A 23,705-nucleotide genomic window follows, 5' to 3' on the forward strand; every position below is an offset into this window, starting at 1 on the left:
ACCAGAGCCACTGATGCATGTTTAATAGGGAAAGGGCCGTTTTCCTCAATACATACTATACATGCACACACATGCATTTATAACATACAATGATACGGAGCTTTCATTTCAAAAGTATAAGTTCTCCACACAAGAAATCACAAATATGAATGCAGAGGACTTTAAAATTAGTTCTCAAGGAAGTTCTCAGAGAAATATCCAGGACAGTAAAGATCAAAATATGTTGCACATGAAATTTTTTGGTAAAATTTTAGAAAAATAGTATCTTTCTTCAATTATTTATAATTCTGCAGTCTTTTAGCTTTATTTTAAAAACTGAAAATAAAGTTTGAAATTCTTATGTGGTAAAATGAATTTTGTAATACATAACTGTTCTCTTTCCTAGATCTTTTAGTTATTTAATTATGTTAACAAATGTCAATCTCCCTCCCATCTTTTCAGACATATATATGTGTCGCCCACCTAAGGTAGAGTGACAGAGGCCATCTAACTAGAAGTCTAACTAATACCTTGCAGACTAGATGGTGCCTAGCTCTTCTGTATGCCAGTTTGAACTCAAAACTGCTTTAGTTCTGGATAAAAACAGGAAAATCCTTGAATTGGATCCATAGGTATCAACTATTTAAAAGCTTGGTCAAATATGAAAATAAAAATAATCATTGTTATTTTCATCATGGACATTTTCAATTAAACAAATTTAACAAACACAACATTTCTAAGTAAGCTATGAGCATTTTGTTAGCTCTTCATAAGAACTATGGATATAACTAAAAATATAAAATAATCCCAGGAAATGATTTCTAATAGAAAAACATTTATATAATAAGCCAAAAAAAGCAAACACTGACAGGAAATTCTGTGAGGTAATCCAGAGAATAGGATAACATCTTACAGCTGAAATTACAGGTTCTTATTAACATCTTATACAAAAACTTAAGTTGTGTAGGTGGGCAACTATATTTATTACATTCAACTCTAAATATGGAAAACAGTAAACTATACTGCACTGAGTAAGATCGTAACAAATCCCTGCCATAGGCGTTGAAATTTCTTACAATGTTAATCCTTTTTTCCCATCAGATGTAAGCAAACTCTGGTTTCTCAGATCCACAAACACACCTGCTGCATGATGCCACGCAGACAAATGAACCCACCATGAACCATTACTCACTTACTTGCCACTGAGAAGTTGTTGAGGGGATAAGGTAAGTCCACATCTTGAGGTTTCTCTTTATAGCCTATGAATGAGCCGTCTGTCTTCAAAAGGAAGTATCTTGGCCTCCAATTTTTTATATATTCTCCTACATGGAAAGAGCACACATATTAATACCAAAAATGAGGTAACATTTATGTAAAAATCCTCCAAAAGAAAATGTCTACAGTTAATGACCCCAGACAATTTATTTTTAATGATTCCATACTTTGATTATTTGCACTCTTATTCCTTCAGAAACTCACTCTCCTGAACACACTTTTGTTTAGATTTTCACTTTATCAGATGGCTATTGAAGCATATTTCAGCCATTTTGGAAAGCGCTAGCGATCTCATAAATAGTATCATAAATCCCAGGGAAACAAACATCACAAGCAGAGTGTGAAACATGGGTTCTACTTTCATGACCAATCATACTCCTTTTTGACTTTTGTTTTTCAAACAAGGGGAAAGAAGTTAATGCCTTTTCCTTTTTAAGACAGGGTCTCCCAGGCTTGCCTCAAACTCAATTTTCTTTCCTCAGCCTCCAGGGTGGGATTATTTTAGGGTGTATTTCCTTGTTAATCTTGACCTTAGCTCCCACACATTTTATTAGATTTACGTATGAGCTCCACCTATCTACCAAAATAGGTCCAATTTGAAACAGCAGAGGCTTAATAGCTCAGTGGCAAACCAAGCACAGCAGCTCACACCTGTTTTCTCAGCACTAGAGGAGGCTGAAGCAGGAACATCGCCATGAATGCCAGGCCATCCTGAGACACAAACCAAGACTTTGGGTGGAGGGTTTATGGAGTAAGTATATCAGCTAGGGAGAAAGAAAGGTGGGGGAAAAAAAAAGAAGAAAAAGCTGAAGAGGAGGAGGGAACCATGTGGTTATCTGGTCTCCTGCTAGTACTTAAGTGCTGAATCTCAGAACTACAAAACTCTGAAAAGTTTACAATTTATACATAGCAACTTGTTCTTTGGACCGAGTTTAACCCTAGCACTTGACTTCTGCCAGGCCCTATCCTATCCAGCTAGTAGTAAGTCAGAACAAGCTTCCCAAGTGTCACCCTGCCAGCCTTACTAACCGACCCATTACTGCCTTACATCCAGTCTCTGCAATGTTCTCAACGGCTTCCCCATACAGACACTTAGCGCAGCTTCTATAACAAATCACCTCCAGGTTAACCTTATCTCTGTGTTTACTGCATTGCTTTTCCCATCCTTCTGCTCTAAAGAATTTTTACACTAACAAACTTGATAGGCATGTGGAGTATTCCTTAAATATCAACACTTGGGAGACAGATACAGGTGGATCTCTCTGAATTCAAGGCCAGTCTGATCTACGGAGTGAACTCCAGGCCAGTTAAGGCTACCAAGTAAGATCCTATCTCAAAAAACAAACAAAACCGAAAAAGCAAACTTATTGCATTTAATGTAACACATATACATTAATATATGTATCATATTTATATATAAGATATATAAATACATACACACATACATATAAATAAATAAATATATACATACATACACACACATAGTTTTTTTTTTTTTCCTGAGCAACACAGTGGCATATAACCCTAGCACTAGGAAGGCAAAGGCAAGGGACTAAGTTAAGGCTACACCCAGCCTTTTAGTAAAAAAGCAGCAGCACTGAACAGCATCTCTACTCACACCTAAACACAAATAGCTAGACTTTCTTTTCTGTTAATACATTTAATCTATTAAAGTATATTGCTCTGATTGAAATGTAAGAAGAGAAAGGAACTCAAGTGGGTAACTGAAGAAGGGAAAGTATTCAAATAGCTATTCATTTACTCAGATTGCATTTAGAATAACTCTTGTATGCTGTACAGCAGAGGATGACCTTATCGGGCATCAATGGGAGAAGAGGCCCTGGGTCCTGTGAGGGCTCAGCCCCAGTGTAGTGAGGCAGGAGCAGGAGAGTGGGTCGGGGGACACCCTCATAGAAGCGGGGATGGGGGGTGGGATAGAGGGTTTGTGCAGGGGAAACCGGGAAAGAGGGTAACATGACATGTAAATAAATAAAATATCCAATAAAAATAAATAAATAAATAATCATGTGTTGGTCATACAGATATTGGTTTACTGATTAAACAGTTCAATTTTCACAGGTGAAATATTTTACATAGTTATATTTGCTATCACTAATAAATTTCATTTAAAAACTCTTGAAAGTATTGAAGCTTTTAAACCTCATGATAGAAAGTGTGTTCTCCAAAATTCTACTCTTGCTCTTGGAGCTCATGTCTGTCATCTCGACCACCGCCATTCTTTGTTGACTGGCAATGATACAGTCTCCTACCTTCTACTCACTGCCTCTCACTCACTGGTAGTCACAGTAAGTAAATGAAAGATACGAGCGTGTGCTGAGGGTAGATGAGAGACACCTCTACACACGCACACCTGATGCATTCCCTACTTTTACCAAGAAAAAAAATCATTCTTAGCAATCACATATTTACGTAAGTTCACAATCCCTGTTAAACACCAAAAAGTTGTTCCTGTGCTGACTGCCCTGATTATTTGATTCTTCCCTATTTAATTCTGCATTCCTATATAATTTTATATTGTTCGGTGCCAATATCTAATCAATGATGTAGCATGTAGGTTTCAGAAACTGTTGTTAACAAGAACAGATTTATACAGATATACTACATGTCTATCAAGATGAACAGTAAGTGAAAATTTCATAGTCATACCAAAGATAAAATGAAACAAAATCACTGAAAAATATAAAGACCAAATCATAAAACAGAATCATTTTTCTCATGTAAAAGAGAACTGAATACATTCATTCAGAAAATATAAAATTAAAATCAAATTTATATTTCTAAACCTAATTTTTCCTTTAGCATCTTAAGTATTTGCATGTTTAGATGATAGTGAATACAAAACTTATGATCTTATAGCTGTCAAAAGTTCTGTGAAAATGAGTCTACTATATATCCCTTAAGGAAACTGCACAATACCCAGACAGGGATAAACTTATTTCCACCAAAGAAAAAAGGGAGAAACAGAAAATTTCTCTTCCACTAAATGAAAAGTAACCAGTTACTTATTTTGAAAGACAGTACTTGCATCTAAGCTAAAATTAAACTTCAAGAATCGCTGCAGGAACGACTGGATAAAGTTGTGAGCCCAGCCTTTTGCTAAGTTATCATCTGCTGCAGCCCCTGCTTCTGCTTCCTCCTCGCCCCCGCCCTCTGATGAGGGGTGTGCACACTTTGGAATCCAGTGTTTCCAAAATGAATAGTCAGGCTCTGCCTATTTTCCTAGTTGTTCCCTGTTGTACGTCCTCAGACATTGCTGTTACTATACAAAAAAAAACACTGAAAAAAATCTAGATCATACAGCTACCACATATCTAATCCCCCTGCCTGTGTGTAGTCTATGTGTATAACCTATTGCTCCTAGGGTTACAATAAACCAAATAAAATTAGTCAAGACCAAGAAGAAATGATGCAATCAAAAGCCGCGCTAGGTAGACACAAGTTATCAGTGTCCAGACAAAGCACTATGGTGCCATGTACACTTGTTAATTAAGCAGAAGTGACTCTAAATAATGCTTAAAAGCACAGTATAGAAAATATGTAAGCCAATGCCCATCAAATAGTTAAGTATTATTCATTATATAATTATGGTGGATTTTTGCATAAGCAGCTCCAAAGATTTGTTTACATTAAAATCACCACACCCACATAAATAATGAATATTACAATGACTACTTACTTAGGCAACACTGAATTTCTCAGCTCTATAATCAGTATTACAGGACCACCATTCCACGTATGGTCTTTTACTTTTCCAAAAAGGATTCTGGCATTTTGAGATAACATAACTACTAAATGACAGACTTTCAAAAGAGGTATAAATCTCGATCTCTGGAACTTGTGAACATTACCTTATTCTACAGAAGAGAGTATCATCTCATTTTGCAAGAGAGGCAAGGAGGCTACAGAGTGTTAGAACAGCTTTTCCAGTGTTATCTGGGTAGTCCCATATAAATTTTAAATACACTGAATAATAGGTTTGATAGCAGAGTAAACATGACACATGGAGTAAGAAAGGAAGCAGGTGACCGTGTAAACAATGGCAGAAGATTCAATACACACTAAAAATTACCTTGATCCACCAGAAATAAGAATAAAGAACAGATTTTCTCCAACAGCTTTTGAAGGAAGAGTAACCTTGCTCATGACTTGTTTTCTCTGTTGTGGTTTCCATGATTGTGACAAAAATATTTGTTGTTATAAGTCATTATTGTTGTTATTTAATATGCCCACCCTAAGAAATGAAAGGCAGCTTTTATATGCACTCTCATCAAGACCTGTCATACAACCACAACAATAAACCTCATGACCCATCCTTGCTTTAGCACGAGAGAAAAGGATACGACTGTCCTCAGCCAACTTCTCGTGAATGCGAAGGAGAAACTTCAAACCATTTTTATACGCAGTAGAGAACCCTATTTGTGAACTGTACGTTTGTAAGAAAATGTTTTATTTTTAACAGTTCTGAGCTCTACTAGGTTATGGTAATTCTGGAGATGGGGTCTTGGCCAACTTTCTTTCTAATTAATAATTCATTTCCTATATTACAACAAATAATGGCACGGTTTTGAGGAGGTTCCCACTGTTACAACAGAGGGCACAAATAATCATTTTGTTCTGGCTGAAGCCTAAAATTTTTCACAGCCTAATCAAATGGATCATATTGGGGGTGGGGTGATAGACATTCAACTCAAGGTCTCCTACAGTTGTTCTCATCTAGTGTCAGATTACATTGTTTAATGTCTTCATTTTAAATCAGTCTACATATATAAACTTCTTTCCATTATTCACTGGTACTTCATGAAGAAACATCATTGTAGTCTTTAAAACTTTCTGATGAAGACACCAGAAAGTACCACAGTAAGAGTTAGGGGCCTACATGCCTAGACCAAAAACATTAAATGTTTCAACAGCCTCTCATCTGTATTTGCTTGGACACGTCCACATTTGTTCAGAAATCTAACTAGAAAATATGCTTAAACACACTCCAGGATTCTGCTCTTAAAGGTGAATGGGGTGCTAAATAACCAATTCCGTCTTATAGTTAGGTTTTATGGAAGAACCTCTATCTATAAAAAAGATAGAAACAAGACGAAAGATGAACCAGTAGAGAACACTGCATTCATACTCATAAACCTATCCTCAATGTTCTATGCTAACATGGGCTAAGCTAAAAATATACAGTAATAACTAGGTAAAATAAATTTGGCCTTATTAAAACAGACACCAACTAGTTCAACTGATTTAACATAATTATAGCTCTATTTTTCACAAATCTCATAAATCAACCATTTAAAATTCAATTATAAAAATCATATTAAAAATATGCTCCTTATAAAATGGACTAGAACATGAGATTAGATTCCTACTTCCCCATAGAAAGTTTAAGGCAAAATACCCAGGATATAAGCCATGGAACTCAAAAAGGTTAACAAGCCAAAGGGCCCAAGTGAGGATACTTCAATTCCACTTGGGAGGAAGAAGAAAACAATCAGAGGAGGGAAGAGGGAGGGAGGGAACTGAGTAGAAAAGGGGATGGGGCAGAGGGGAACATGATCAGGTATTGGGTAGGGGATCAGGACAGCAGAAAGAATGGAAACAGGCAACCTCAGTAGGTAGGAGGAAGGGATATCTTCTAGAATGTACCAGAGACCTGGAAAGTGAGAGAAGCTCAGGACTCAAAGGGAGGGGCCTTAAATGAAATGCCCTACAGTGGGGAGAGGGAACTTGTAGAGCCCGCCTCCAGTAGAAAGACAGGGCATCAGCTGGAGGGATGGGTTGCCAGCCCACAGTCAAAAACTCTGATCCATAATTGTTCCTGTCTGAAAGAACTGCAGGGGCAAAAATGAAGAGCCTGAGGGAAAGGAGGTCCAGCGATAGGTCCAAATTGGGATCCAGCTCAAGGGGAGGCCTCAAGGCCTAACACTATTACTGAGGCTATGGGATGCTCACAAAAAGGGACCTATCAGGACTGCCCTCCAAAAGACCCAACAAGCAGCTGAAAGAGTCAGATGCAGATATTTACACCCAACCAATGGACAGAAGCTGCTGACCCTTATGGTTGAATTAGGGGAAAGGTGGAAGAAGCTGAGGAGGAGGAGGGCGACCCTGTAGGAGGACCAGTAGTCTCAACTAACCTGGACCCGACCCCTCCCCCAACCCCGAGATCTCTGAGAGACTGGGCCACCAACCAGGCAGCAACACCAACTGAGATGAGGCCTCCAACACATACACAGCAGAGGACTGCCGGGTCTGGACTCAGTCAGAGAAGATGCACCTAACCCTCATGACACTGGAGACCCCAGGGAGTGGGGCAGTCTGGTGGGGTGGGAGGTGGAAAGGATGGGGGCATCCCTGTGGAGACTGGGGGGGGAATTATGGGATATGGAACAGTCATAGGGTGGACTGGGAGGGGGATAAAATATAGACTGTAAAAAAAGATTAAATAAAAAAAAGAAATAGAAATTCAAAGGTTATATTAATATATAATACATTTATATGTATCTAACAATAATAGTCAAAAAGCCTCTTGAGAGGAAGAAAGGAAGAATGTGGGAGAAGTTAGAGGGAGGACAAAAAGGGGGAAAGTGATATAGTAATATTTTAATCTTTAAAATCCAATTAAAAATTTTAATAACAAAAAAGAAAATTTAAAACCCTAATTGTAACAGTCAAGTTTAATCACTAAGATATATGTGTGATAACTGCTGTTTAGGTTAACCCTATTGTAACAGTCAGGTTAAATCACTAAGATGTGTGTGATAACTGCTGTTTAGATTAACAGCGATGACTCCTACTCACTGCCTTACTGAATTACAAAGCTAACCAAACCTCGCCAACTAGGTTGAGGGTTTTTTTGGATTTTTTTTTTAATACTGTACTTTCTCTCAGTGTCCAGGCATGGTGGCACAAACCTGCAATTCACACTCTGGAGGCTGAGGCAGGATCGTGTGTTTGATGCCATCCTGAATCACATTACCCTGTAATGTAATGACTTGAAGCAAGACTCTGGGGCACACAGCTTATATGTGAACCAACATTATGCCACTGCTTACCTAAATGAACTACCCTCTTCCACATCCCAACCAGAAAAAGGGAATTATCATGGTCCCTAACCATATTATGTAGGGAAATAATGCAGAAGCTCTTAACATTCTGCTTGGCATATATTAGGTACTAGATTTTGCTACGAAATTGAACCATTGCTCATTAATACAATTTATAATCAGCATTGTACTTACCCAGAAATTTTCATATAATTAGAAAACATTAATAAATGTGTCTCATAAATCAAAAACAGTTTTTTAAGCTGGGAAGAAGTCAATAAAACTTTTAGTTTTTAATATTTATTCTTATTATTTTAATCTATGTGGAGAGGGCAGTGCATGGTTATTGCAGGTACCCCAGAGTCTAGGAAAGAGTTTAGGTTCCCTGGGGCTAGAAAGAGAAGGTTGTGAACATGATATGGGTGCTGGAAACCAAACTTCAGTCCTCTTCAGAGAGCTTCAGCAGAGAGTACCTCTTTAAAGTCTCGAAATACTTTTTTTGCTAAAGACATGGAAAAACTAAACAATATCTAAATACAGCATATTTAAATATTCCTTCTTTAAGAGAAAGATAAAGGAACAGAAAAGTAAACAGAAGTCTCAGAGCTAAGAAATGTTTTTCCTTTATTGATGGGATTTCCTTGTACTGTCTAGGTTTGTCTTGAACTGAGCTCAAGCAATCCTCTAGGCTTTAGCCTCCCAAGCACTAGTCACATCCGACCTGGTCTTTATAAACAATTTTTTATGAATTTAAGAATTTCTAGCAGCTGAGGAGATGGCTCAGGATAAAGCACTTGTTATGCAAGCCTGACCATCAGAGTTAGATCCCCAGAACACACAAAAATGCCAGGCTGTGATCCCAGTATGGGCAAGGCAAAGACAGGAGGCCCATGGAATGATACAGGTAAACCAATAGAATGTACAGGCTCTGGTTCAAGTGAGATCCTGCTCATATGCACACAAATGTATGTTCACTTGCACACCTGGGTGCCCATGCTCATATTTGTGCATGAACACATGCATGTGTGCATATGCACACAATTCTAATAAATGCCTTTAGACATTAAAAATCTAGCTCATTTCATAATATTTAAATATTTCAATAAACCATCCCTAGCAGTACTCTAAAATAAAAGTCTTCATGGACTTCATTTTAAAAAAGATTTAATGTTACCATCTGCATAAAAATCTATTTAACTTCCATAAATTCACATTAAATAAACATTTAGTTATTTATTTATTGACAAACACAAACTAAATGTAAACACATGAACTTGCTAAAAGAATAGAGCAAGCATTTTAGCTTCAGTAGATTACATAAGCAAATATTTTCCCCACAAACAAAAAGATACCGTGTAATGCAACAATATACAATATAGCTTTATCTTAAAGCCAAATATTCTATAGGAAAGTACACGATGGTAGATAGAGCACAACATCTGCAGTATTCAAACCTGCCTGCTGCATTTTTATATAAACGCATCAAACACACTATATATGGAGGCCTGTTCATGTCTCTCAGGGAGAAGAAACATGCTTCTCATTGAAATTATCATTATTGTTTTTCAGATATTTTAAAAATAACCTTAGTAATTTTATGTTCTTTACAGCAAAGTTTTATACTACTTTTTATATGTACATGGACTATATAAAATAACTTAAAAGTGAAAATCACTTTTGCATATTGTTCTTGTTAAAATATATTATTATTGAATCTAAAGAATATAATTTATAACTCAGAGCATAGTAAATTATTCCACTAAGAGTGATGATCAGTAAGTTATTCTCATGATTATTTAACATATTTAATAAAAGATGATCCAAAAGAAATTAAAGAGGTTTTCATTGTTATTATCTCTACATACATCTTAAAACTTTAATAAACGTATGTCCACATAGGGATGTCTGCACTGTGACATCCATGTACATGCATGAACACTCATACACATATAAAATTTAGTTTTTACAATTTTTAATGTTTCGATTGTCACAGAGTCACTCAAATATGGCATTTCTTTACCCTTCAGTAAATTAAATGTGCTAAATTAAATTCTTTTGTGACCTCTACCACTGTCCCTGAACAACTGTCATCAACTGGCTTTAATCATATGTTAGTCTAAATAAACTAAAACAAAGCACAACACAAACTGGATTTGACTACAAAACACACAATGCAGGCTCCATGTCACTCATTGTAAATAATCAACGCATAGCACACATCAAAGAGTGTACCGTGAAAACATGTGTTTAGAACTCAGGATAAAGGTGTATAATACATTGAAATCAGTTATATATATATATATATATATATATATATATACACACATACACATACATACATACATACACATATAATATATATACATATATACATACATACACATATAATATATACATACATATATATACGTATATACGTATATACATATATACATACATACACATATAATATACATACATATATATACATATACATATACATATATATATATATATATATATATATAGTGTTGTGAGGCTGGAGGGATGTCTCAGTGGTTAAGAGTACTAACTGCTCCTCCAGAGGACCCAGGTTCAGATTCCAGCCCCAATGTAGTACCTTACAACTACCCTTAACTCCACTTTCTGAGGATTTAATGCCTTCTTTTGACCTCGGTACTTGTGACGGACAGACATACATGCAGACAAAACACTGAAACACAGAAAATAAAGATAGTCTTAAACTTTTTAAATAATGTAGTGTTGAAATGCATACAGGTTCTTAGAATATAAATGGATTATAGGCATAGCCAACGCTCATAAAACATTTTGTCTAGTAATGAAGTGCAAGTCTCTGGATATGTCAAGTAATACAGACTCCCATGTTTTGCTGATAAAGACTCACACTGTGAGGTCGACTCACATGATGTATTGCTGAGCCAAGACCCATAGGAGGACATGTGATGCTTGGAGAGAGTATAAATAGGACTCAAAAGACACAATTTGGCAGAGGCCTGGCAGTTTCTGTTAGATCGTGCCACCACTGCTGATTCAGGTTTGCTATCCTGACACTACTGAACTGGACTGCTGATAACCTGACAATGGAGACTGGAATTACTCCAAGAAACTCCTTCTAAACAGGTCCACATCCCCTTACCCTATTATCATCTTTTCTCCCCTTCCTTCAAACAGTGGGCTAGAAGGGGAGGAGGTTGAAGCATTTGAGAACACTTATTAAAAGTCAGTTTTAAGAAATTTAGGTCTATATAGTAAGAAGTGTTAGGAATGAAATACAGAATGTGAAGAGATTAGAAAATTTTAAGTATATATAAAGCTGATCTCTGACACACATCTGTAGTCCCAGATATTCAGAAGGCTGAAGAAAGAGGGTTCCTTGAATCCAGAAGCTTGAAACCAGCTTGGACATAATAGTTTAGGACACAGATACACCAAAAACTAAGCTTTCTAAATAAAATGTATTTACTCCCTTCTGATGAAGAACAGTTGTACCCTTTTCCTTCACTGATTCCTTCAAATAAGTCCTTTCCTTCTCCTTTAACTAATCAGGACTGAACTATGGTGTCTATACAGTGTCTTTAACCACATTAAGTAAGAGCAGCAGCTCTGACCCTGACATTTTCAAACAGCACACACTGAATAGAGAAGAGGGCAGTTGATACTATGTGTTGTCTGGGGCAAATTCAGTATACAATCCTTCAACATTCTGTTGCTTCTACGCTGACTCTAAAATGAGGAGGCACTTCCTGCTCTTCTCTTTCCGAGAAGAGACGAGACAATATTATCGTAACTGCACCTGATGACATAGAAGTTGTTTATAATTTTGGTAAACCTGCACGGTACTTTCAAGACGCCTTAGAATCTTTCCAGATGTACCCATATTTCTCTGCTTTCCCATATGTTCCTTCATGATTATTCTGAGAAATATATTATAGTCAAGAAATTTTCCTTCCACTGCATAATGCATGAACTTGATGTTTTTATATTAAGTATAGTTTTCATGCCTACTTCCTAAGGAAGGTTACAATCCATGTTATGCTTTGAAGCAGAAGCAATTTAAAAAGATTTATGCACCAAATACTGCAAGGCAGTGTTTCTCAACCTGGGAGTTGTGACCCTTTGGGGTGAGGCTGAATAATTCTTTCACATGGGTCTCCTAAAACCATCAGAAAACACACATATTTAATTTATGATTCATAACACAAACAAAATTACAGCCATGAAGTAACAACAAAAATAATTCTATGCCTGGGGGTCGCCACAATATGAGGAACTATAGTAAAGACTGCAGCATTTAGAAGGTTGATGAGCTGCTGCTGTAAGACGTTAAAAAGCCAATATTTAACTTCTCAAATAAGTGCTTTTTCTGCATTTTATTTTAAATACTCTATACTCTTAAAAATTACCTTCTTACCTTTAAGTTTTCTGATACACAGCATCCTGGTTAAATAAACCCTGAAACCTATGGTTTTTCAAGCAACTTTACACCAAGAAATAATACTTTCTAATCATTCTCTAAATAAAACAACATCCTAATGTATCAAATTTTACTGAGAAAATCAAGGGTGGGGGATGGAGAACACAATGCTTCACATAATCTCGCCAACAGAAAATAGCATCCTGGCAATTTAATGAAGAATAAACCATGAGATTAGTTTACATAGAAGAAGATATGTTGTAGAGAATTACTCAATCTGCACTAAGCTTCCTGCTGGGTTAAATGTGAGCTAAATTATTATTTTGCTTTCACTTACGCCCTTGTACATTGTGAGAGCAGAGCTCTCTTTTTCTACATTATTGCAAAAACTCTCCATTTCTACACCACACTGCATTTGAATATGAAGTCATTTGTACACTATTTTAATAATGTGGAAATGTTAAAAAGTACTGCAATAGCAGAGGAAAGCAGATGTCTGTAAGTCTTAGGACAGAGTTGTCTACAGAGTGATTTCCAGGACAGACATGGCTATGAAGAGAGAACTAGCCTCAAAACAACACAATAATAAAAAAATTCTGCAAAGAAATTGACTTGTTAAGATATAATTTCATTAGAAAAAATTAACATCCACATTGTAAACATTTTCTATTCTAGCACATCATACTTTCTACATACTTAAATATAAAAAGTATCATATATAATTTTAGGAAATAGCCTTAATAAAATCAAATATGGAAACAATGCAACCATAATACAAACCTACTCATCATGTCTGTTCAACATCTAAAACAGATCTGGCTAAGAAATGACTATTAATTGAGTAAGTACGCAACTTATCACTATTCTGCCACACTCATGGCAATAAACTTAGGATATCTTAGTATAATGCAAACCTGGGATCATTCCCTGCCACCCTTTTGGTATCTACTGTGCAAGTACTACACAACTGTAGAGCCTGCTAATCAGAGGCCTGTGCTGCAGGGGGTCCGGGGTGGGGTAACAACTGTCAAGTAGCTCAACCTGCTGTCATTTCACCTCTGCTTTATAAAATTAGTGAGAAGAATAGCACTGTATCTTACAACTTCGCCTAAACGTCACTCTAACAATCAACTTCTAATGGTGTGGGACCCTAAAAAGGACATCATCAAACACATGGCCGCTATCACTAAGATAAATCCTTTTTTCCTTAAACAATAATCTGAGGTGTTCACTGCCATCAGGTTTAAGTCCTCAGCTAAGCCTAGTTTCATCCCAAGGGATCCCTTCACACAAATGAGGGGCAAGCACTGCAATATCCTCACTGAGGAGACAGCCACCAGGACACTTAGCCATAGAGGAAAGCCAGTAGAGGACACAGATGATACTTGAATAGACAGCGACATAAACGAAGTCCTTTTATCATCCTGCTCACAGTGGTTGTAAACCCAACTGTCTGGATTCAAGTGACAGTCATGCCACTTATTACACTAAGTATGTAAGTAACAAGCTGGGCATATCACTCTCTTTATGCCTTGGCTCCCTCTTCCGTAAAATGGGGACAGCGGTAATAGAAAAATAGATTAATATTTTAACACACACAAAACATCTGCTCACAGTAAGAATTTTATAAACTAAAATATTTTGTTATAAAAAAACAATGCAAAAGACTTAGGAAGAGGGAAGGATAAGAAGATACATGAGAGCCATGTATTAAAAGAAATTTAGGGATCAGGGCGATAGCTGGTAAAAGTTTTGCCACAGAAGCATGAAGACAGGTTCAATCTCCAAAACCTGCATAAAAAGCTGGGGGCATGATGTACATGCTTGTATTCCAGCACTGGGGAAGCAGGGACAAGCGATCTCTGGGGCCTGCAGACCAGCCAGTCTAGCTGACCACGTGAGCTTCCAATGAGTTACCTATACTCCAAAAATTAATATGATGGAGAGTGATGGACGAAGACACCTGACATCAACCTCTGGCCTCCACACATTCATGCCAACACCATACATGAAAACATTTCAATTCATTATTTACTGTTCTTGGTCCTATTTTTATCCACCATTCTCACTAACAATCATCTTGATTTAAAAAAAAATAGCTACCAATACTCTCAAAGAAATCCTTTCTTAATTCAATATCACATGACACTGAAAAGGCAATAAATTCGATATGCTATCAAACATTTCACTTTTTTCTAATGTCATCAAAGTAATTCATGTGAACAGTACAAAGCAGAGGCTGGGCCTCACTCTCCTGACGTCATTCCCTTTCTGTGCTTCCTCTTGGGGACACTTTCATCTCACTCTGAATTCTGAAACACACCACACTACATATTATACTTGGCTTTTAAAATTACTTGGGAAAGAGGAAGTACATTTTTAACTGCTAATATTATATACACATATATATTGTTTTGTCTTAAATTTATTTTATTAAAAATTTTAAATATGCTTATATTTTAATTAAAAGGGAAATATGCTTCAATTTCAAATGTAAGTTTGCAAATTATTGTAAATACAAATAATATAAATACTTTAATGTCTATAGTTAAATGCATGTCTATAGTTAAACACATAAGTAAAATCACTTTGACTTTTCTAGGTAGCTGATTTTCTTATCCTCTTTGTATATAGAATTAATGTAGCAATTTGTAGTCAGTCAACTGTTAAATATTTTTTCAAGAAAGAAGTATGCTTAAATGTTGTCATCAAATTGAAATGCCCAGATATGTTTAACATGTTTTAAAAGACAGAACAAATCCGAGAAATACAACAAGAAATCAAACACTACTCAAATATCCAGATGGACTATTAGCCTCCAAAAATCAAGCTTATAAAATAAAATAAATACCAGGAAAGCTACTTTTCAATGTTAAAAATGAATTTACTTACCTTAGCCCTCTGAGGGCAGTATTACCTAACGCAAAGCCAAAATTTTCAGGAAAAAACAATTATATACCATTCTAATAAAAATCTACTCTGAAAACTAGAAATGAGCAAATTTTTCCTCATTATATATTAGTAATTTTATCGTCATCATCATTTATATTTGGACATCAAAATGATTATTTTGAAATGCTTGTAACTTTTTTTAAAAAACAAGAAACTGGTAAGAAAAATGCCTTAAAGTCTCATATAAAAGTCACCAAAAATATTGAGTCACCATAACATGACTCAGTATTATGTGAATATGCATATCCTATTATGCTATTCTCTGTAGGTAAGTGGTTTTATACTTTTTAAATTGAAAGGCAACATACGTTCACAGGGATAAACTAATTCACAGATTAACAACTAGAATAAACCCTCAAATTTCTTGAAAACCGCAAACAGCCAAAAGCTTATGTTAACAAATCACTTATCAATAATGAGAGATAATGCAAAGGTAAGTTAATGGTGTAGAGTCAAAGCTCAGAATTTTTATAACTAATTCTAAAAGAATAAACACCTTTACTCGCCACACTAACTCAATGCACTACAGATACTTGATTGCTTTTCCTTGAAAAGTACATTATGTGGGAAATGGTTCTGTAATGCATGTACTAACCACTTGGATAACACTTAACCCTGAAAGTTCCAATGGTCTGACAGCACTTGAGTTAATAGCTAATCTTACCATACTGCTGATATATAAGGTAATATCCATGCTAGACTTCACACCAACACGACCACACACAAACATGCATACACTACATAAAGAGGAAAAATCCTAGCTTTTAAAAAATGGCATACTACAGGGAGATAAAAATTATTACAAGTGGGTGACAGAAAACCTATTTTATACAGCCAATCAGTTGTCATATGCTCAACAAGAAAAAAAGGGGGCTATGTAGATTTTATATGCACTTTTAAGAAAAGCCCCCCCCTTTTATTTTCTTGTAACTTAAGGTGTAATTTTCAACTAGGAACTACATCATTTTCTAACTTAGAAAAAAGTAGGTTTATTAGTACAATTAAACAATTACATTGCTTTGAAACTACACAGTTCTATGAATGTTTTAGGGTAAAAGAAAAAAATGAAAATTAAATTCTGATAATTAAACGAAAAGTAGAGCTAACTATCTTATATGTTGAATACATTGCAAATAGGAAATAATGTCATTTTACAATAGTATCTCTCTCACACATAAACATGTGCATGAACACATGCACATAAATACACATATAACACAAAACATATACACACATACACAAACTAATCTCGCTAATGTGCATGCGCCTGCACACATGTGCACACATACATACACATATACACAGACACATACACACAGACACGCACATACGTGCATGCACAAACACACACTCACACACACACACACGCACACACACACACACACACACACACACACGTACACGCACATGCACACACTAACATCACAAAGATGCCAGGAAGCAACAGCTGGTATTCCATTCGTTTTCACTTAAATGTATAAAATAATTAACTTTGATGTTATGTTCCAGTCTCAAACAAATGAGTGACTTGCTTAATCAATAAATAAATGGAAGGAAGGAAGGAAGGAAGGAAGGAAGGAAGGAAGGAAGGAAGGAAGGAAGGAAGGCCGGCCAGTAATCAAACTACTTATAGATTTATGCCTTTTTTGCTTTTAAATTTAATTATCCTCTGTTCTAATATGTGTTATCAAGTTTACCAACATCTTTAATCAGATATTCTTGAGACTAAAAACTCATTAAAAATTTTAAGCCAAAACATTTTGCAAGATGTCTTAAAGAGTATGTCAGACAGTGAAATATTCTGTTTTCAACATACTGGCCAATATTTTTAAAAATTACTATTCATGAAGTATTTTCTTGAGGCATAATTCAAATACATTCATATACCATAAATGCTAGAAGATCCTAAATCTTTTTTTAGTTGTCCTGAAGTACAGTTATATTCATTTATAAAAATGCCTTTATACATGTATTTTTAAGTGGATTCTTCTTCATTTGTTATACAACAATTCACATATGTGAACAGTCTCATATCTTTTTATGTAAACTACTTCTGGTAAACAGTGTTTTACAAAAGTACGTCAGTACAGCATTGTCATATTCACTGTTGTTGCTGCTGTTGTTGTTGCTGCTGCTGCTGCTGCTGTTGTTGTTGCTGCTGCTGCTGCTGCTGTTGTTGTTGCTGCTGCTGCTGCTGCTGCTGCTGTTGCTGCTGCTGCTGTTGTTGTTGCTGCTGCTGCTGCTGTTGTTGTTGTTGTTGTTGTTGTTGTTGTTGTTGTTGCTGCTGTTGTTTGGAAACAGGGTCTCTGTAGCTCTGGCTGCCCTGAAATTTGCAATGTAGACTAGGCTGGCCTCAAACTCATAATTTCAACCTGCTTCTGCCTCTCCTTCCTGACTATGAGGATTAAAGACAAAGGCATAGTCCACTTTCCTAATACAACCAATTTCTGGTTTGAAATTCTCCATTGTCATTTTCTCTACTGCTATGAAGCAGTCTTCAGTGATGATTAAGGCAGGCAGTCTCCAAGGTACAGCACACCTTGCTTCAGTCAGCATCAAAAATTACTGACTCATACTTTATACTAATAGAGTATATGCTTTAAAAAACATTTTGAAAAGAAAAATCTTAAAAACCACCACTTACATCTCTGTGGGGTTCATATTCATACTCTAGGGAATTCACTGACTCCATCAGCTCAATAAAAGCATTTCTTCTTGATTCTTAGTTCTCCAAGGAGACACTTCTGCTCACCCTGGCACTTTTATCCCAAGGAGGAGCTTGACAGTTTTTTTTTTTCTACAAAATAAAGAGTTCTGACAATTTTAAACTTCCTCAGGAGATAAACAGTACTGTTAGTATTATCTGTTCACTAATAGTATTTGCGATAGCAGACAAAAGCATACCTCCAAAACTAATTTAAGATTACTATTAAAATAATTTAACATATTCTTAATAATGCATGCTAATTTTTAAATAAGAAAGTGACTGTACTGTATAAACTATCAGTGGACAAAAGTCACTATACATCTCCAAAATATTTATATTTGACAGTTTTCTCCACATTCTCTTAAACAAATTATTTCTCTTCAGATTTATGGAGCAACAGTAAGTCACTAAACACTGGATTCCAAGATAAAATATTCTATCTGTGACCATTCCGTTAACACAGCCTCTAGAAAACAGAACACTTTACAAATACTGACTGCAGCATCTATGCTCTCTAGACTTTCACCTACCACCTAATAAAAATGAAGTCCTGCTAACAGATAGTCCTGAACTTGTTCCCACAACGATAACTGTACTATCACACTTAGTCTTTTCAAGTTCCTGTAATGACAGCTATTGTTTCCTTTTTTAGTCTAAATTCATTCAGTTTAAGTGACTTTTACAAGCTCACTTATCTAAGTGATATTGAAATGTAGTCCCTTTAACTTCAAAAATAATCTGCCTTTCCCCTTCCACTCACTTCTGTGTGTCCCTGCCTGTGCTGAGGTTCGTTCCATGGCTCTGAAGGATGAGCAGGTGAGTGAGGAGTGTAGCAGGGACCAGCAGGTTTGCTAGCTTCAGTCAGCGGCTCACTAACATACTGACCTCTTCAGTCAGCTGCTCACTAACATACTGACCTCTTCAGTCAGCTGCTCACTAACATACTGACCTCTGGCAAATCACACTCTCAATTCAACAAAACCTCTATGTGAAAAATGCCGGTTACTTGTCCCAAACTTAGGAAGGATCTCGGGACTGGCTGTGAAACTACAAAGAATACGTGTGCAAGTCTACATTTCCTAATGAAATACAAAGGCAAAGTAGAGGTCCAGGGAAACTGGTGACTTTCCATGCTTTCTCAGCAAGCACAGATTAGAGTTGCTGGAGAAGAAATTGAAAATAAATTTTCCCCTAGAAAGATGAGACTTAACTTCTTTATTGGACCTAAAGCTATCAGGATATTGGCCTTTCAACCACATTTCAGATATTTTTACTAAACAAATATGCCACAAGACCTTACATGTTTAGAAAAACCTAAGTATACCAAAACTCTAAGTAAGCAATCTTCCTCAGTAATTCTTCTACGGGTTCTCTTTTAATTAGAAATTCCTACAGTGTTTTAAAAGGGAATTAAAAAAAAATGTGGCTCTCTTTTCTAGTATTTCACTCACTGTTATAGAACTTTTACCAAAAATTGTAGTATTCTTTTTAAAACACTTTGAAAACCTCTATATAACATCACTGTATCATTTAAACTATTTGAGATGAAAGTAAAACATTTGGATGAATACACTTCTACATATGCACTTAAGAGAATTCAAGATATTCAAAACTCTAAGACTAATGGCATAAAAGTCCAGGGGTGGGGAATCAATTCAGTAATGCTTGATGAGACTTCCTGTCGTTGATAGAAACAAAAGCAAAGAGAAAGGATATTACTTTTAAAAAAAGGTCAGGCTACTGTGTAACACCTCCCCCCACTCCCACCCTCGCCCTCCCTCCCTTGTTTGCAACATTGGGAACATCTAGGTTTAAAATTTTATAGAACGATTCAAGGAATAAATGTGGGATTAAGTTACCCCAGTAGTGAACTATAGAATGAATCGACCCGTTTTCAAACGATAGTTTAAGTACTGAGTAGTTAAACTGTCAGTGGGGTCATTAAGACGGTAACTGAACTAAAAGAGTAATCAAAACTTCCTGTTACCAGTAGAAATTCACATCTAACACTAATGAACTGTGTTATCTATCTTCTTTGTAGAAAAGCAAGAAAGTTTTAAATGCCATTTAAGAAAGTTGCTTTTTTAACCTTAGACATGAACAAGAGAGGGAAGAGGAAGCATTACACTCCTAACTAAGAACGGAATCAGAGGGGACACGCAGGAAAACAATGGTAATTAGTATGTACCCTTGGTTAACCAAATCCACACACACTCACTCTGTATATGCACAAACATCAGCAGCATCATAAACCGTCTCCAGTTCTCGCCATTATTCAGTTCGACATCTGCACATGTTTATGCGTCTCTCCAAACAACCTCTTGAACACCCTGCTGGAGCTGTCATTTTTTTCTTCTCCCTATCTGGCAGATGGCAAGTCAACAATCGGCATCAACAGCAGCCGAATATCTCCCCCTTTATCGCCCCCCCCAAACAGACACAATAATAACTTCTTTGTGCTTCCCTACAATGCAGCTGCTTAAACCATTTCGCTACAAGGCTGCTTTGCCTTAATAAAAAAAAATCCCTTCTGTCAAGTCTAAAAAGCAGCATAATGTTAAGCAAGCTAAAGCCACAGCACAGCTGCAAACGGGCAGACACATTGACAGCTCCTCCCTTAACAAAGCCCTGTGAATTGAAGGGGTTCATCTGAGGCTCACACAGTAATTAGTATAAAAAAAGTCCGACAGCCTCTATTATGCTAAGGAAAAAAAAAAACTGGACAGAACTGGGCTGCTGTTTTGCGTCAAGAGTTCTGCTGCAGAGTAGATAAATCATGTTGGGTTTTTTCCTCTCTTTTTAAAGACAGTAATAAGGAGGATGAGAGAAGCTAATTTGAAAACTTGGACACAGTAATTGTACCATATGGTGAGCATTTATCCTTTCTGAAATGCATGCTAACAGTCACTTACATGCACACTGCTTTGTTTTACAGTTGTTGTTCTCTCTACCATATTCATAAAATGGATTTGAATATCTGATACCACGAGAAGTTTTGTGTAATTAGCAACAGAACTGCCTAGGTTTAATTAATGGGCCTAGCACTGAAATCTAGTAAAATGCAAAACAAAATTAAACAATGTGTCCACTTTCTAAAATGTCTTTCTTAACTCAAAACAAAAATAAAAAAATAAAAAAACCTAACGAATACTGGTTCATCGAAGGGTTTTTAAGTTGTTAGTACTTCTGAAAATCCCAACAGAATAAGGTATGATAGTGGATAATACTTCTACAGCAGCCTCAAAGATAAGGCCTCCATGAGAATGACCTCTTACTAACCTCATCTGTTTAATTTCGTTAATGCACATAAAACTCTCACCCATATATACTAGTAAACCTAAAAGAAACATTTCCTTGTATGTGCCCTAGAGCTGTTGTTTTGTTAGAAATTCTGTTACTACATAGTAATGTGTCAAACACTACTTTAGACTGAGAAAATACAGTATAGAATTGCTTTCTCACACACAATTTATGCTTGTTATGTATGCACTATATAAACCATATAAGCATATTTATGCTTAGATATATATGTATATATATATACACACATTATATACATGTATGTATGTATGTATAGATCCAAGAATAAATTGAAAATATTTTTGTCTACTTCAAAATTCTTTAACATCTTACTGCTTAAAAAAAAAAAAAACTCTAACAGCATTAATGAACCATTATCAAGCATTCAACATCTATCAACTTTTCTTTTGACAAAAAAAAATACTAGAAATTATGTTCCATTAGTTTACTGGTTTAAAGATAGGTAAATTCACTTTAATGGGATCAATGTTCTTCTTCAGGTAAAAGTGTCATGTGTCTAATTACTATCAACTATGTTCTATACACATACCATTCAACTAGAACTCATAGGAGTCCTCACAGTTTCTAGAGGAGTAAAAGCATCAGGCTAAACTACTACACTTCACTGCAAGTGCCCTTCTGATCAATATGGGGACAGTTGAAGTAAAATATTTTAAAGAAACATTATTCCAACACAAAACCAAACATCTCTACTTAGGCTACACTTTGAAATATATTTATCAGTGATAATACTATCCCAAAACTCTAGAAGATTTAGTCTACTCTAGAAGTTAGACACAGACTCAGAAGAAACAGGAACTCCATCCAGCAAATACCAACAACCAATTTCTATAATGCATCTTTACCTTGGCTAAGAAGAGGTAAATCTTGTCCCTTACTATGGTATGCTAACTTCCCTTAATGACACTATACTGGGTCATACACCCCCCTCTGTGCTCTGCTTTACAGTTTACTAAACACTGTCAAACATGAGTAAGTCTTAAAAGTTCATTATGTTGGATTGCCACTCCTTTGGGAAATACTGACCAGCAACATTTGTGACCTTACATACTTTCAAGTTCTGTAAATACAATTACATTAACAAGATCAAGACACTATTTGGTGTTAAACAAAAAAGGTATAAAAATAGGCAGAGAAACATTATACAATAACTATTCCAGTATAACTGAATGTCAGAAAAATGAATAACATTGTTTTAGAAAACGTGTTAAAAATGTGGCTGATCTCTTCACGCATATAATGGTAAAAAGCAAAAATTTGGTTTAATTTTAAGGAATCGAGTTAGGAGTATGCTGACAGCCCCACTTACATCTAAAAGCTAAATTGAAGCAGGCTCTGAAACTTTAATGGAGTAATGAGGGTATGGCTTCGAGAACACTGCTGCTCCAGAATCTGATCAAGGTTTGCAGGTAAATGTATCCATTCCTATACTACCTAAAGCCATTTTACATTTTGACAATAACAAAAACCTTCCAGATTTCATTATCCACTTTAAAAGCTGTTTGTAAATGTCCCGAGACCAGATAACATTTTAAAGAGAGTGTGTCCTCCATGTAAGATAGCATTTTAAAGAGAGTGTGCTCTCCATGTAAGATAGCATTTTAAAGAGTGTGTGTTCTCCATGTAAGGAATCTGTGACATCTTTACCTCAGGGATGGAGGAGAATGAACAATATACAGGACGAAGTTGCAAAAAACTTTCATAGCACATAATTATAGAAAACACTTTAATTTTTACTTACCTTAATATATATTTAAGAACTATTATATGCCACTAACATACCAGAGTGATTTTAATTAAATATGAATAATTAAGGTCTTCAAGTGTTATGTAAGTCCAAACATAATTTATAGTATGTGGAGTAATCTTAAATATTTGTTCAGCATTGTGAAAAGTATTCAGGTAAGAATGCAGTGGTCTACTGGTTTGTCAACAATATTGGTAATTGCCTATGTAAGGCTTAGTAATGCAAGAAAGTTAACATTCAGTGACT

At 35.8% G+C, this 23,705-nt stretch overlaps 1 protein-coding gene across 14 annotated transcripts in view; it reads right to left on the reverse strand.

Moving 5' to 3' along the window:
• The window catches only part of Akt3 (AKT serine/threonine kinase 3), a 282,222-nt gene that overhangs the window by 152,239 nt on the left and 106,278 nt on the right, over positions 1-23,705 (reverse strand). For 12 of the 14 annotated variants that reach the window (XM_039090632.2, XM_039090633.2, XM_039090628.2 and 9 more), the window contains one exon: positions 1,176-1,301. In XM_039090632.2, the coding sequence (XP_038946560.1) occupies positions 1,176-1,301 (126 nt within the window). Of the gene's footprint in view, positions 1-1,175; positions 1,302-18,328; positions 20,057-20,609; positions 20,718-23,705 lie in introns of those variants that run through there. The other 2 variants (XM_039090634.2, XM_063272206.1) reach the window with 2 other exon arrangements.

The sequence above is a fragment of the Rattus norvegicus genome, chromosome 13, assembly GCF_036323735.1.
Source record: "Rattus norvegicus strain BN/NHsdMcwi chromosome 13, GRCr8, whole genome shotgun sequence".
NCBI classification, from domain to species: Eukaryota; Metazoa; Chordata; class Mammalia; order Rodentia; family Muridae; genus Rattus; species Rattus norvegicus.